General features: G+C 47.8%; 1 protein-coding gene across 8 annotated transcripts in view; it reads left to right on the plus strand.

Annotated features, from left to right (window-relative positions):
* Positions 1-1662: 1662 nt before the first annotated feature.
* The window catches only part of ZBTB17 (zinc finger and BTB domain containing 17), a 36080-nt gene continuing 21609 nt past the window's right edge, over positions 1663-16133 (plus strand). For 2 of the 8 annotated variants that reach the window (XR_006742254.1, XM_045585171.1), the window contains exons 1-2: positions 1672-1814; positions 3266-3385. Coding sequence is in view for 7 of the 8 variants with exons in the window: in XM_045585171.1 (XP_045441127.1) it covers positions 1808-1814; positions 3266-3385 (127 nt within the window). In the remaining variant the exon portion in view is untranslated. Of the gene's footprint in view, positions 1815-3265; positions 3386-16133 lie in introns of all 8 variants that reach the window. The other 6 variants (XM_036446263.2, XM_045585174.1, XM_045585176.1 and 3 more) reach the window with 5 other exon arrangements.

The following is a 16133-nucleotide window of genomic DNA, read 5'->3' on the forward strand; positions in this document are numbered from 1 at the left end:
GTCAGCTTCTTGCTGATGGGCCAAAATGAGATTTATTCTCTTAATCTGTCTGCCCTAGGGTGTGGTTGGCAAATGACACTTAATTGGATTTCTGCTACCTGTCTCCGGGAATAAGGTGATTTAAACTGATTACCCCCTGGGTGGGGAGCAGAAATACAAACCATTAACTTTTTTTTTCTTTTTCTTTTATTTTTTCAAACCATTAACTTTTAAGTGTCCTTAGTTCAAGGAAGATAGGATTTAGTAGATAAGGCACAAACTGCTGTTTATTTTTTTTATTTTTATTTTTTTATATTTTATTAATGTTTTACAGAGAGGAAGGGAGAGGGATAGAGAACCAGAAACATCAATGAGAGAGAAACATCCATCAGCTGCCTCCTGCACACCCCCCACCGGGGTTGCGCCCGCAACCAAGGCACATCCCCCCCCCCCCCGACCGGAATCGAACCTGGGACCCCTCAGTCCGCAGGCCGATGCTCCATCCCCTAAGCCAAACCGGTTTTGGCAGCACAAACTGCTGTTTAACTATCTGTCTCAGCTTCCCCATTCCACTGGTCCGGAATTTTCCTAGCTTCTTACTATTCTCAAACAGAGTTGACCCCGCCCAGAGGGGTCGCAGGTTGGATTCCCACATTTCTGGGTTTGAGATTCACCTCCCCCCCACCCCCAATAGTGGCCAGAGTGTTGTCAAAATGAAGAATCATGTAACATACACAAGATCAGAAGTGAAAAAAGGAGCCCTTTTAGCCTGTTTGGCTCCGTGGATAGAGCGTCAGCCTGCAAGCTGAAAGGTCCCAGGTTCGATTCCTTGTCAAGGCACATACATGCCTGGGTTGTGGGCTCCATACCCCGTGGGGGACTTGCAGGAGGCAGCCGATCCATGATTCTCTCTCATCATGAATGTTGTTTTTTCCACTATGAATATTTCTATCTCTCCATCTTCCTTCCTCTCTGAAATCAATAAAAATGTATTTTTTAAAAAAGAAGTGAAAAAAAGGAGAAAGCCCGCGAACTGCGAGAAAAGAGAAGTCGGTAGCTTGGAGTGCTGGAAGCTGGAGAGAGGTCACCGTCATCGCAGCGAGGCTGAGGATACGGAGCGAGAGCGGGTAAGGATGGCCCAGTGGACAGCACCATTGGGCGTCTGTAGCTTTGGGACCGCCCTGAGTTCACACCTGCGCCCCGCCCTCCGCTCCGGGCTCTCCCCGCTCCCAAAGGGAGACACACTCCGCTCGGGCTGATGAGAAGGTTTAAGGAGATAACACAGGGCCTGGCACACGGTAAGCGCGGAACCGGTAAAAGCTGTTGGGGTCGCCGAAACCGGTTTGGCTCAGAGGATAGAGCGTCAGCCTGAGGACTGAAGGGTCCCAGGTTCGATTCCGGTCAAGGGCATGTGCCTTGGTTGCGGGCACATCCCCAGTGGGGGGTGTGCAGGAGGCAGCTGATCGATGTTTCTCTCAGCGATGTTTCTGACTCTCTCCCTCTTTCTTCCTTTCTGTAAAAAAATCAATTGGGGGGGGGGGAAAGAAAAGAAAAGCTGTTGGGGTCAAATTTGGGACAGAAAGCCTAGGAAAGGTACAAGGGGAACTGCTCCGGACGCTCAAGTTCAGGTCAGCCGCCGGGCAGCCGGGCGCATGCGCAGAGCCCAGGTCGGGCGGGCGCGGTGTTTGCGGCGGAAGTGGCCGCCGGGAAGCCGGCGAGGTCGGTTCCGCCCGGCTCCAACATGGCGGCGCCCTTTGTCTGCCTGGAAGTGCCGTCCCCGGCCTTCTCGCGGTCGTGATGCACCTCCCTCGGCGGCGGGGTCCGGGACATGGCAGGTGAGGGCGCCGGGCGCCGGGGAGCCCGCGGTCCGGGCGGGGGCGGCGGGAGGCGGGCGCGGCGGCGGGCGGTTGTGTGGGGGAGGGGAGGGAGGGGAGGGGAGGGCGCGGGGTGGCCCGGGAACCGGCCCGAGTGGACCCCGCGGGGCAGGAAGCCGGGCAGCGGGCGGGGTTTGCCCTGGGGGGAGCGGGCCGGCTGTCTGGGCTGGAGCCGCAGCCACTCGCCGCCCGGCCGGTGACACCCCAGCTGGCCGCCTCCGCCCCCGCGCGCAGCTGTCACCGCCCGGAGCCCGCGCCGCCGCGGGTGGGTGTGCGGTGGCCACGAGGTGGCGGGTGCCGGGGCGGCTCACTTTCTCTGGCTGAGGCAGAGGCACAGGCCGGCCAGGGGGCCGGAGCTTCTGGCAGAGTAGGAGGCGAGACTGTCCCTGCGTACGGTTATCTCATTCATTCGTTCTTTCACTCATTCATTCATTCGTGCGTTCGTTCCACAGACGGTGGTTCATCACCCGATGGGTTCTGACACGAGAGCTAACGACCCAAGACTGGCATAGTGGTTAAAAGGGAACCGTGGAGCCAGGCAGCTTGGCTTCCGTCTCTGTGTTTGCCAACCGTGTCCTTAAGCAAGTTAGGTTCTTCCTCTCCGACAGGCCACGTGACTCCGTGGTTGAGCCTTGACCTATGAACCAGGAGGTCACGGGTTGGATTCGGGTCAGGGCACCGGTCTGGATTGCAGGTGCATTCTCCAGGGTGGGGAATGCAATGGGGGAGGCAGCCCATCTATGATTCTCTCTCATCGTTGATGTTTCTCTCTCTCTGTCCCCCTGATACCAATGCAAATAAAAAAAGACTAAGGAAGCAGAGTATGGTCTGCCCTCCCGGCGGGCCTTTTAAATCTAGTTATGGAGTTTACCTTTTAGGTTGACAGGAAGTCGTTTAAGTATCAGATTTGTGGCCCGCCTGGCTTGGCTCAGTGGTTGAGTGTTGACATATGAACCAGGAGGTCAAAGTTTGATTCCCTGTCAGGGCACATGCCCAGGTTTCGGGCTCAATCCCCAGTGTAGGGCGTGCAGGAGGCGGCAGCCAATCAATGATTCTCTCTCATCATTGATGTTTCCATCTCTCTTTCCCTCTATATTCCTATCTAAAATCAATAAAAAATATATATATATTTTTAAAAAGAATCAGATTTGTGGCTATGTGAAGACTGTATTAAAGGGAGTGACCCTGGAGGTCAGTTAAGAGTCTCCTAGGCTATTTCAGGTGAGAAGTGACAGTGGCCACAGCAGACCAAAATGACCCAAGTTAACATTTATTGAGCACTTACTTTGTGCCAGACTGTGTCCAGTGCTCTGCGTTTGCCTGTTTGATGGATGGATGGAAGGGCAGCTCTTAAGGAAGCAGGTACCCTTTGGCTTCTCATCACATTTTGCACGTGGGTGTCTTTGATTCAGGTAATGAGTGGGAGGAGGAGAGTCAAGCTGGCGTTTACCCAAACTCAGAAAAGAGCAGCCTGGGCCACTTGGAAATCGGAGGTATGACTGAACCACTCAAGGACAAAACAAAGCCAGCATGTCGGCTTGTTTGTCCTCAGGCTCATTGTGATTCAGATCACCCTTTCAAGATAGCCTATTTTTAAAATATATATATTTCTATTGATTTGTTTATAGAGAGGAAGGGAGAGGGACAGAGAGTTAGAAACATCTATGAGAGAGAAACATCGACCAGCTGCCTCCTGCACACTCCCCACGAGGTATGTGCCCGCAACCAAGGCACATGCCCTTGACTGGAATCGAACCTGGGACCCTTGAGTCCAAAGGCTGACGCTCTATCCACTGAGCCAAAATGCTAGGGCAAAATAGCCTATTTTTTTTTTTAAATATATTTTGTACAGAGAGGAAGGGAGAGAGAGAGAGAATTAGAAACATCGATGAGAGAGAATCATCGATCAGCTGCCTCCTGCACACCCCCTACTGGGGATATGCCCGCAACCAAGGTACATGCCCTTGACCGGAATCGAACCCGGGACCCTTCAGTCCCCAAGCTGACGCTCTATTCATTGAGCCAAACCGGCTTCGGCCAAAATAGCCTATTTTTAAACTATGTATTAAGAAGGGAGAGAGCGATAGAAACATCAATGGTGAGAGAGAATCACTGTTGCCTCCTGCCCCCACCGGGGAAGGAGCCCACAGCCTGGGCATGTGCCCTTGACTGGGATCAAACCTGGGACCCTTCAGTCCGCAGACAAGATGGTCTCTCCACGGAGCCAAACCAGCCAGGGCAAGATAGGTTTTTCTTTAAAGTTATACAAACAACAACATCCTAGTTTAGGGGAAATTATTGATGTTATTGTTGTTTTACCAACTAAGACCAGCCTCAACATTGGGTAGTGATCAGACCTTGTTTTAATTAGGTACCATCTTAAAACGCTCCAGCATAGCAATCCCAAAATATAGTGGCTGAAACAATAGGGAAGTTTATTCCTTGCCCCTTATTTGTCTGAAGCGGGGAGTCCAGAGCGGGGGGAGCAGCTCACTCTGTGTGGTGACGTCATCCGGGAGCAGGGTTCCATGGGTCATGTGGCTCCTTTCTCAAACCTGAGCTTCCATCTCCTGGTCTAAGCTGGCGCTTCAGCTCCTGCTCCCTGCACGCACTCCCTCACGCTCGTTCCTTTTATGGTTCTGATGTTTAAAGACACACATTTTGTGAACAACATGTCCCCAAACATAAGCATCTTGTGTACAATGACTCATGGCTGTTCCAATGCTGAGAACCTGCTTGGTCCCCTGTGTGACTAGATTGCTGACTCTGGGTCTTGGGCCCAGCCTGCGGGAAGTCCACTGCATTGGTGAGAGGGCTGGGCATGCTTCCCAGGCCTCCCTCTCCCAGGCAGGCTGACCTGGCTTGGCTAGGTTTATGTTGCTTGTGCCCAGGGAGTCCAGGCTCGATTTTGCAGTTAGCATTTCCTGTGCTCGGCGTGGCAGAGACTGTGCCGGGTGCCAGGGGTGTGGACCTGACGAGGACAGGAACTCTTAGCTGCATGGACAGTCATGGTATATGTAAGAAGCACCATATTCAGAAGTGGTGCACAGGGTGACTGTTGGGATGCTCCACTGAGGGGGTGAAGATTTCGTGAACAGCCTGTCTTGGATTGGTAACTGTACAGTCCCCTCAGAGAGAGGCAGCAGGGACTCCGGTATTGGTGTGAATCCCTGCTTCCCTGTTCAGTGGCTGTGTCCTAAGGTCCAGTTCCTTCATCCTTGCGCCTCAGTTTCTTCATCTGTAAAACAGGGATAACAGTCTCTACCTCGGAATTGTTTTGAGAGTTATGTGAGGTCAGGCATGTGATTCACAGGGTCTGATGTGCAAGATGCAGGGTGGTTCTAAGCCAGAGAGGACAGTTAGGTTTGCAATGGAAGAAGGCCCAGTCCTGAGGGGAACCAGGTTGCTGGCCTCCCTGGAGGCAGGGGTTAGCCAGGTTGTACAAGGACTGCTCTCCCTGTTTCCTCCGGTGTTCCACCGAGCTTCCTAATTAAAGTGGTCAACCTGGCCCTGGCTGGGGTGGCTCAGTTGGTTGGAGTATCATTCACAGCAAAAGGTGGCGGTTCAATTCTCAGTCAGGGCACATATCCAGGTTATGGGTTTGATCCCTGGTCGGGGTATATTCATGAGGTAACTGATTGATGTTTCTCTCTCCCTAAAATCAATTTATTCTTTTTTTTCTTTTTTGCTCTTTTTAATAAAAAAATAAATCTTTATTGTTCATATTGTTACAAAAGTTCCTCATTCCCTCCCCCCCTTCACCAGGTACCCACCCCACCCTCTGCCCTTTCCCCACCCCCCATTGTCCTCATCCATAGGTGCACAGTTTATGTTCAGTCTCTTCCTGCACCCCCCTCTCCTCTTTTCCCCGAGAATCGTCAGTCCACTCCCCTTCCATACCTCTGATCCTATTATATTCACCAGTTAATATTGTTCATCAGGTTTTTAATTCCCTTGGTTTTTATATTCACTTGTTGATAGTTACATATTTGTTGTTCATAATTTTTATCTTTATTTTCTTCCTCTTCTTAAAGAACTCCCTTCAGCAATTCATATAATTCTGGTTTGGTGGTGATGAACTCCTTTAGCTTTTTTTTTATTTGTGAAGCTCTTTATCTGGTCTTCGATTCTGAGTGATAGCTTTGCTGGGTAGAGTATTTTTGTCTGTAGGTTCTTGTTATTCATCACCTTGAATATTTCTTGCTATTCCCACCTGGCCTGCATGGTTTCTGTTGAGAAATCAGCTGACAATCGTATGGCTGCTCCTTTATATAGGTAACTACCTGCTTTGCTCTTGCTGCTTTTAATATTCTCTGTCTTTTGCTCTTGGAATTTTAATTATGATGTGTCTTGGTGTGGTCCTCTTTGGATTCCTTTTGTTTGGAGTTCTGTGCGCTTCCTGGACTTGTAAGTCTAATTCTTTCCCCAGGTGGGGGAAGTTTTCTGTCACTATTTCTTTCAGTATGTTTTCGGTATCTTGCTCTCTCTCATATTCTGGGATCCTCATAATTCTGATGTTGGTTCGCTTGAAGTTGTCCCAGAGGTTTCTTATATTATCTTCAACTTTCTGGATTCTCTTCGTCTTCTTGCTTCCGCGGAAGAATGTCCTCTGGCTCTTTGTGTTCCAAATCTTTGACTTGATTCTTTCGATCTTCCATTCTGTCTTTAGGACTCTTAGGCTTTTACAGCTTCTCTGATTTTCCTTCTGGTTTTCTCTTTCCTTCTAGTTGTAGAATTTCCAGTCAGTCAACTCTCCTGTAGTTCTGGATGATGTCCACTTTATATTTTAGTTGTATTTTTTGAAATTGTTGTGTGAGGCTGCAGTTAGGTATTTACCTATGCCGCCATCTTGGTTTCTCCAATTTATTCTCTTTTTTATGTCTCTGGTTCTGTTTTATTCATCAGTTTATTTTGTTCATTAGATTCCACATATGAGTGAGATCATGTGATACTTAACCTTTCTCTGACGGGCTTATTTCACTTAACATAATACTCTCCAAATGGAAGAGTTCTCTTTTACAGGTGGATAGTATTTCACTGTAGAAATCTCAAATCCATTTAAGTCCTGGCTGGTTTGGCTCAGTGGATAGGGTCTGTGGACTAAAGGGTTCGATTCTAGTCAAGGACATATGGGGGCGTGCAGGAGGCAGCCAATCAATAATTCTCATCATTGATGTTTCTATTCCTTTCCCTTCCTCTCAGAAATCAATAAAAATATTTTTTTTAAATAAAGTCAGTTTTAGCCAGGACCGGTTTGACTCAGTGGATAGAGCGTCGGCCTGCGGACCGGGTTCGATTCCGGTCAAGGGCATGTACCTTGGTTGTGGGTACATCCCCAGTAGGGGGTGTGCAAGAGGCAGCTGATTGATGATTCTCTCGCATCGATGTTTCTAACTCTCTATCCCTCTCTCTTCTTCTCTGTGAAAAATCAATAAAAATATATTTAAAATAAAGTCAGTTTTTAAAAATTATAGTTGTCAGTGTGTGGGTTCTCAGAGACCATACTCCGAAAAGTCTGGTGAGGGGGACTTGGAAGGCAAGGGTTCCTCCAGACTCAAAGGCTTCTGGGAAACCTTCCCTGAGCCCTCCCAGCCCCCACCACGGCTGAGTTTGGCCCTCCTCTGGGACTTCTTAGTATACTCACATCATAACCATAGCTTCCCTGCAGGACAGGGTCTGGTTTCTCCTGTATTCCCACTGTGTAGCTCATTTCCGGGTGCATAGCTAGTGCTCGGTAAGCACTGTTGGATGGTGGATGTTGGCTTTGATTGGCTGAAGAGGAACTGGCAGTTGGGTTGGAGAGAACCTCAGTGTGTTGTGTGGTGTGGGGTTGGCATGCCGTTGATCGAAGACAGAGGAGGACCCGTGTCTGGCTGTAATATGGGAAGTAACCATGGAGAACTGGGAGAGTGTAGGTCAGAAAGTAGTTTCTCTGTCTTTTCCCAGTAGAACAGCTTTCTCAACCTTGACATTGTTGACATTGGGGACTGGGTAAGTTGGGGGGTGGGGGGGAGGCTCCCTGTGCACTTGTGGATGTTAAGCAGCATCGCTGCTCTCTGCACATAGATGCCAGCAGTACCTGCCAGGCTCCAGCTGTGGCTACCGAAAAGGTCCGCAGAGGTTGCCAAACATCTGGGGCAAAATGGCCCCACCCAAGAACTGCGCGGGAGGGTGAGGCAAAGGAGCAAGAACTAAGTTGACACACATGGGCTTGTGGGCTTCCCTGTGCTTACCAGGTGTATGCTGTCGGGCAAAGCACTCCACCTCTTTAAGCCTCAGTTTCCTCAGTTGTAAAATGGGGGATATTGATGACCTCCCACCTAACTTTAATGGGTGGAATGATTGATGAGGTAGTCTACCTCTTTTACTGGCACACTTTTATTTTATTACTCTTTTGTATGAGAAAGTTTACTTAGAAAGTTACAGAGGCACAAGAAGGGGTCCTTGGAGCTTAGAGAGGAAGGTAAAGGAACGGCCTGCGGGGGAGAGGAAGGGGAAGGGAAAGGCGTGGGAGTGCTGGGGGGGGTGGCGGGGGAGTGAGGGCGCTGTTGGCTACAGTTGTATAATGATTGAAACAATAGAGGTCAAAAAGTAAGCATTTCTGCACAGTGATTTCAGCCTTTGCTACAGGTGTGTGTGTGTGTGTGTGTGTGTGTGTGTGTGTGTGTGTATTGAGTGTGTACATAGGTTCCTGGCACTCTCTAAGGTCCACCTGGGCATTAATAGCTAGTTGAGGTCGACCTTAATAATGTAATCACCACCAACACGCACAGAAGACCAGGGCTTGAGCTCTTGAATTCAAACCTGCTTGTTAGGAATTGGAGGGAGAGAAGCCTTGAGCTTCAAAGGAAGGAAGCAGAGGGATGGGTGGAACTGAAGGTTGCGCACACGTCGAACAGCAGAGGCTCAGAGGTGGCAGTGCCAGCACAGTGGGACCAGGCTGGAGAGCAGGCATGGTGGGCTTACTGTAACACCAAAAACATTCCACTTCGGGTCTTTCGAAGGGTCTGGCAGCAGAACCTGACCTCCCTCCCGCCCTTAGCACTTCCTGTGCTGGAACTGTTCATCGAAGCAGCCTCTTTCCTGTCCTCAGTGCAGGCTCCGCCGCCGGTGGGCGCTGTCTCCCGCTCAGGTGGGTGAGCCCTTCTCATCTCAGCCTCTCAGGCTGACTGGGCCGCCGTCAGGGACTTCCCTGGTTTCCTGTAATTCACTCAGCTGCCCAGTTCATGCTTCAAAACATTTTTTCAAGTCAGAAAGAACATTGTTGAAATTTGTACAAGTTTTGGGAAACATTGAGTAGATACAAAGTATATAAAGTAGAAACAATGTAAAGAACAAGATCAAGGAGCTTACTTGTGCCCATCACTCAGTGTACAAAAAAGAACATTCCTTTAGAGGGCCCTTCCTGACCCCCCAGGTAATCACTGAATTAGCTTTTGTTTTTCTCTGGCCTGTCTTTATAGTTTTACCACGTGCGTTTGCATTGCTAAACAATGTGTTGTTTAATTTTCCATGTGTTTGAACTTGATATATATAGTCATGCTGTTTTCTTCAGTGACTTGAAGTCTTGGCTTAACATTTGTTCTTGAGATTAACGCATGGCGCATCGTTGTGTTTCTTTTTCATTGATGAAGTGTGCTCCCTTGAATGAGAACTTATCGATCTTTCTATCGCTGGTGGACGTTTGATTTGTTTCCAATGTTTTGCCGAGACAAACAGTGCTGCCAGCGTTTGCGACACAGCACAGCCTGTCCAGGATACACCCCGAGGTGTGGGACTGAGTCACGGGGCGTAGGCATTTTCATTTTGACCAAGCGATACCAAATTGTTTCCAAAGTGGTCTCCCCAGTGAACACTTACTGACAATTCACTTCTCTTCAGGTCCCCCAGCAATGGTGTTACCAGGCTCTGCAGGGAGGTTGCCATAGGAGCTGTTCAGTTATTTACCTCATGTCCCTGTTGGTGGTCATGCCACGTGCCTCTGCCCTCTGGAAATAGCGAGTCTATGATTTCTCTTGCCAGCACCCCTTTCCTCCCTCCCCCCACCAAGTGCTTAGTGCTTAGTATGTAGAGCTTATGAGCGAGGCTGGGTGTCCGCTGGGCACAGCCCTTTACCAGGACTCACGGTTCCTTACAGCTGTGAAATCACAGCATATTCTCCGTGGCTCTCGGACCAGTTACTCACTTCCAAACATTAATTTTTACCCAGCCGGTGAGTGCATTAAACATTAGCTTTAGTATTGGCAGGCTGCCGTCCAGAGAGGACCGTTTCTGCTCCTGCTCACTGGGATGTGTCCTGGCCACAGTGGAAACTGGCCATCTTTCCACGTTTTGTCTGTCTCATACTGGAAGTGGTACCTTGTGCTTATTTATATTTATCCTAGATGCCCGGTGCATGAATTTGTGCACCAGTGGGGCCCCTTAGCCTGGCCTGTGGGGTCGGGCTGAAACTGGCTCTCCGACATCCCCTGAGGGGTCCTGGATTGCAATAGGACACAGGCCAGTGCATGATTGGGGCCGGGGAGGGACATAGGAGGTTGACCAGCTGGGGTGGGCTGTAGGAAGGCTCCAAGGTGTGTCTGGCTCATCTAACTCAGACTCAATTCGCTGGATTCCAGCAGCAAGCTAACCTACCGGTCAGAGCTTCTGCCCCCTGGTGGTCAGTGCACATCATAGCGAGCAGTTAAGTGGCCTTAGCATATCATTAGCATATCATGTTTTGATTGGTTGAATGACTGGATGGCCAGACACTTAGCATATTAGGCTTTTATTATAAAGGATTTCTCTATTAGTGAGGTTGAATGAGAGAGAGAAAAATTGGTTTGTAGTTCTTATTTATGTATTCTTTGGTTGATTCTTGCATGTGCCCTGACAGGGGATTGAACTCGAAACCTTGGCAGATTGGTATAATGCTCTAACCAACTAAGCTACCCACCTAGCCAGGGGAAACATCTTTTTTTCCTTCTGTATAGAATATATCCACTTCTTATATTTCTTTCCTTTTTACTTACTGTATTTCTTCTTTTGTGAATTGCTGCTAGTTCATTTCTTTGACTCAATTTTCTGTTGGGAGACTATTGATTAATTTTTATAATAGCTTTGGTAAGATTTTCACTTACCATATAATTCACCCTTTTAAAGTTCATTCATGTTGTAGCATGTATGAACACTTTTATTGTCAAATTATATTCTATTATGGACATACCACATTTTATTTATTCAGTTGATGGACATTTGGGTTGTTTCCACCTTTCAACTATCTATAAAAGCCTAGGCAACCATTTGACCAGTAGCTATGATGTGCACTGACCACCAGGGCGCTCCAACCAGTAGATTAGCTTGCTGCTGGTCCAGCTGATCAAGACTGGGTGAGAGACGGGCCAGACATGCCCTGGAGCCCTCCTGCAGTCACTCCCCAGCCCTGATCATGCACCGGTGGGGTCCCTCGGCCTGGCCTGTGCCCTCTCGCGATCCGGGACCCCTCGGTGGATGTTGGAGAGCCAGTTTCAGCTCGATCCCTGCAGGCCAGGCCGAGGGACCCCACTGGTGCATAAATCCGTGCACTGGGCCTCTAGTTATAAATAAATAATGCTGCCATGAACATTTGTCTACAAGCTTTTGTGTGTCATACTTTCATTGTTGATTACTTTTTAAGAATTTTTTGTATATCAGGACTAGTAGCTCTTACCATTTGGTTGTAGATATTCACCCCTCTCCCCCCGTTTATATTTGCACTTGGGGCATTGAGAAAATAAGGGTAATAGGATTGAAACAGAACAACAATCTTTCATACCCCTAAGAATTTAGTTTGTGGACCCTCCCTCCCTTCCTCACTACGACCCTCCTAATTGGCCTGAGTCTGGCCTGCAGAACTTACAGAGCAGTCATGGCGTGGCAAGTGCTGGCTCTGTTTGTCTGTCTCTGTGTCCGTCTCTTTCTGCCTCTGCCTCTGCCTCTGCCTCTGCCTCTCTCAGGCTGCCTGCCTTAGGACCAGCAAGGAACCAGACAGCACATGGGGGTTTCTACGTTTCTCTTGAAGCTAAGCTTGTACTTCAGAGTGGCTGGCTGAAAAACTGCCAAAGATGCAAAAGGTCCATGCGAAAGCTCCTCCGGCTGGTGGAGGGGATTGAGGGCTCGGAGGTAGGCAGCACTGCTTCTGGGAGGCAAGCTGGGCTCAGGCCTCCTAAGCCCAGGGCTGCTGGCCAAAGCTGTCTTCTGGAGCAGCACTCAGGCCTGGAGCACAGAAGTTTTTATTTTACTTATTTGTTTAAGACACAGGCGGGGTCTGGCCAGTCTGTCCCAATTAGTGGGTGGGGAGGAGAGAAGATTGGGGGAGGGGAGCGGGAGGTTGGTCAGTTGGCCCCACTCCCATCCAGGTGTGCTGGCTAATTGGGAGTGGGGGCTGACGATGGGGGGGGGGAGAGGGGTCTTGGTGGGCCAGCCCTGCCGTCTGGTCAAACAACTCCTGGTCAAGGAACAATTTACATATTACCCTTTTATTATATAGGATATTTTTCTTGATTTCAGAGAGGAAGGGAGAGGGACAGATAGAAACATCCATGATGAGAGAATCATTAATTGGCTGCCTCCTGCACATGCCCTAGGGGGGATCAAACCTAGCATGTGCTCCTGACCGGAATAGAACCTGAGACCCTTTAGTCCACTGAGGCTCTGTCCACTGAGGCAGACAGCCAGGGCGAGCCTGACCGTTTTTAAAAACCAGTGGAAATCGAGACATGTATTCTTGACCTTGCTTTCTCCGGGGCTTAATGGAAGATTTGAGATTCCCCAAATATTCCTCTAAAATAGGGGTGTCGAACTCAATCAGAGAAGGGGCCAAAATCTAAAATCCAGCCTAAATTGTGGGCCGAATGGTTTACTGAACAGTCATAAACTGTCATTGTGATGGAAACGCAGCGGAGTGCAGTGATGACAGCGCGGTGCGGGCCATATTGCAAGGCCTGGCGGGACGGATTTGGCCCGCGGGCCTTGTGTTTGACACATGTGCAAAATATCCTCCTGCTCATTTTGTCTTTCACAGTCAAGTTTTATAAAATATTGCCCCACTGAAGTGGCTCAGTGGATTGAGAGTCATCCCATGGACCAAGAGGTTCCAGGTTCGATTCCTGGTCAGGGGCACATGCCCAGGTTGCAGGCTCAGTCCCCAGTAGGGGCTATGCAGGAGGCAGCCAATCAATGTGCCTCTTTCATCAATGTGTCTCTTTCACCAATGTTTCTATCTCCCTCTCCCTTCCTCTCTAAGAATCAATAAAAACATTTTTTTAAAAAGTTTTACAAAACATTAACTTTAGTTCAATTCTTTCTGGAATAGTAAATATATAACCTGATGTTGGCTTATGTAGTTTACATATATTCTTACATATTCATAGTTGATGTTCATGTCCAACATAGTTCATGTTCCTACTTGAAAATCTTACGGTTTTCAGTAGAGGGTAAATTTTAAATGAAAAAATAATCTGCTAAATGCTAGATAAAGGTCTCAGTTTTATTGTCACTCACACAGTATCTATTATACTTAAAGGGATGCATTTGTAACCTAGCAGTCTTGTTAATTAAATCACTTACTAACAGTTATTAGATCTTAACCCTAGAAGGGCCCCTGGCGGTCACTAATCCTCACAAGGAAGCACGCAGAGAAGTCACGGGAAAAGCACATGCTGTGCTGAGTCAGACGCAGCCGCCTTCAGACAGCTGGTCTCCTCGGACCTTTTCATTTGGCGTGGATCACGCAGTAACTAGCTCTCCCTTTGTCCTCATGGCTCCACAGAAGCACTGTGTTCTCAGTGGGAAGAAGGTGGCGCCTGCCGCTGCCTCGTACTCTGCAGCTGTGCTTGAGTGGAGGAAGCATTGCCGTTTGCAGGGCCTCTCCTGGTCTTTTTTCAGATGGAAAGCTTTTCTGTGATGGGTGGTTGGGGGACTGGTGAGATTTTTGCATCTGTTTTCAGAAGATAGGGCGAGGATTAGAGCATTCTGTCCCCCCTTTTCACCCACTGACCCATATTGCTGGCACGGGTTAATAGGTGATAGTAAGGGAAGGCCAACAGCAACTTTACGGCGTGGAAACTTATTACCAGCCCCTCTGCAGAAAGGATATTGAGGTGCTGAGATTTTAGTACTTGTGCCCCAAGTACTTCACCAGCCTGGCTCCATTCCCAGACGGGAGCTTTAACTGGGCCCGGGAGCCAGTGAACTCCCCGAAGTCGCCTGCAGGGCTGCTGGGTGACTCCCCGGGAGGGTTCAGCTTCTCTCTGCAAACGGCCAGCTGCTCTTCCAGGGGGTTTTCAGTTTTGTCCCCTTAAGGAATTTTTGCTTCTAAGGTTTTCCCGAGTGACACATTCTTTTTGGAAATTACCATAATTTTCCATTTCCCTTGTGAGTTTTTCTTTCCTGTTGAGAAGTGCTTAGTCACCAAGTCTGTGGAAAATGTCTTAAAGGTTTTATGGTAAATAGAAACAAAGGTGTTCTGACTTTGTGGACATTTTCTTCCTTTTTTTTCTATTTTAATTTTTTAGTAGATAATATTACAAATGGTAAAACAAAAAATACAGAAAGAAACTGGCCGGTGTGGCTCAGTGGATTGGGGGTCATTGTATTAGGTCTAGTAATAATTAATGTCGTTTTCTAATACTTTAAATCGAATTTATTTAAACAATACAACAAAATTTAATCAACAATATAGTTGCCGTTGTTTTCTACTACTTGTGCCCAACGCTCAGGAAGCATTTTAATCCCTCTTGTAAAATTCTTGTGATTTTGATGCAAAAAATTCGGTCAATGCATTTTTGAGGCATTCTTCATTATTAAATTTTTTTCCAAGAAGAAAGTTTTGCAAAGAACGAAACAAATGGTAATCGGAAGGGGCAATATCAGGAGAATATGCAGGTTGAGGGAGAACTTCCCATTCCAACTGGCACAGTTTTTCAGCAGTGATTCTTGCAGTATGTGGTTGTGCGTTATCGTGGTGAAGAATTACGCCCTTCCGATTAATCAGCGCGGGTTCTTTTTCTCTTAAAGCTTGGGCTAACCTTTCCAATTGGGCATTATACACTGCACTTGTAATGGTTTGGTTAGATGGTAAAAGTTCATAATGAAGAATTCCTTTAAAATTCCACCAAACACACAACATCACTTTTTTCGCATGCAAGTCAGGTTTTGGCGTGGGCTGCGGAGCCTCATTTTTGTCCAACCATTGAGGCCGCCTTTTCAAATTAACATACAGCACCCATTCTTCATCTCCGGTAAAAATTTGCTCTAAAAACGGCAAACGGTTTTGAGGAGAGAGGAGTGAACTGCAAATTGTGACTCTTTGATTACGGTTGTTGTCGGTCAACTCATGAGGAACCCATTTTCCAAACTTTTGGACTTTGCCAAGTGCACGCAATTGATTGGAAATTGTTTTTTGTGAACAATTTAAAGTTGTCGCAAGCTCTTGTTGGGTAATTTGGGGATTTTGCACCAAAAGAGCTTGAAGAGCTTCTTGATCAAAATTGGACACACGGCCTCGACCACTCTTGTCATCTAACGAAAAATTTCCCTCGCGAAATTTCTCAAACCAACGCTGGCATTTTCTGGCGCTAACTGCATCTTGACCAAGAGCACTACAGATGTTTTTTGCAGCCTCACTTGCTTTTCTTCCTAATTGGAACTCGTAAAGCATGCAGTACCGAATATGCTCTTCATCCGCCATCTTCTTAGCCCTAGTTTTGCAACAAAAACCAAACCAAACACAAACTTTTTCAAGCAAAACTTGTTAATTGCACTTCACACGTTCTGTAGATACCACGTGTTTGAAGGTTATGTCAATATAAGTCAATGCCAAGCAAGATTTTAAATGAATGTTTAAAAACGACATTAATTATTACTAGATCCGATATACGCCAGGAAGGTCTCTGATTCAATTCCTGGAGAGGGCTTGTGCCTAGGTTGCAGGGTCCATCTCCAGTAGGATGCGTGCAGAAGGCAGCCAATCAATGTTTCTGTCTTTACCTCTCCTTTCCTCTGTCCTCCCCCAAAACATGAATAAAATATATATGTTGACATATACATGTGTGCACGCACGCGCGCACACACACAGAAAGGATATACAGTGAAAGGTGTAAGTTCTTTCCCCCTTCACCTTCCCCACAGGAGTCCCCTAAGCAGTGTCTTGGACATTCCTCCAGAGACATGTGAGTAAGAGGAATTCCCAGCCTAGGTTTATGGTTTTGGACAAACAACATAGTCCAGCTTCCCTTAGGAGGATCAGGTACTGAGTGTTAT

Source organism: Pipistrellus kuhlii, unplaced genomic scaffold (genome assembly GCF_014108245.1).
Source record: "Pipistrellus kuhlii isolate mPipKuh1 unplaced genomic scaffold, mPipKuh1.p scaffold_m20_p_2, whole genome shotgun sequence".
Classification (NCBI taxonomy): domain Eukaryota; kingdom Metazoa; phylum Chordata; class Mammalia; order Chiroptera; family Vespertilionidae; genus Pipistrellus; species Pipistrellus kuhlii.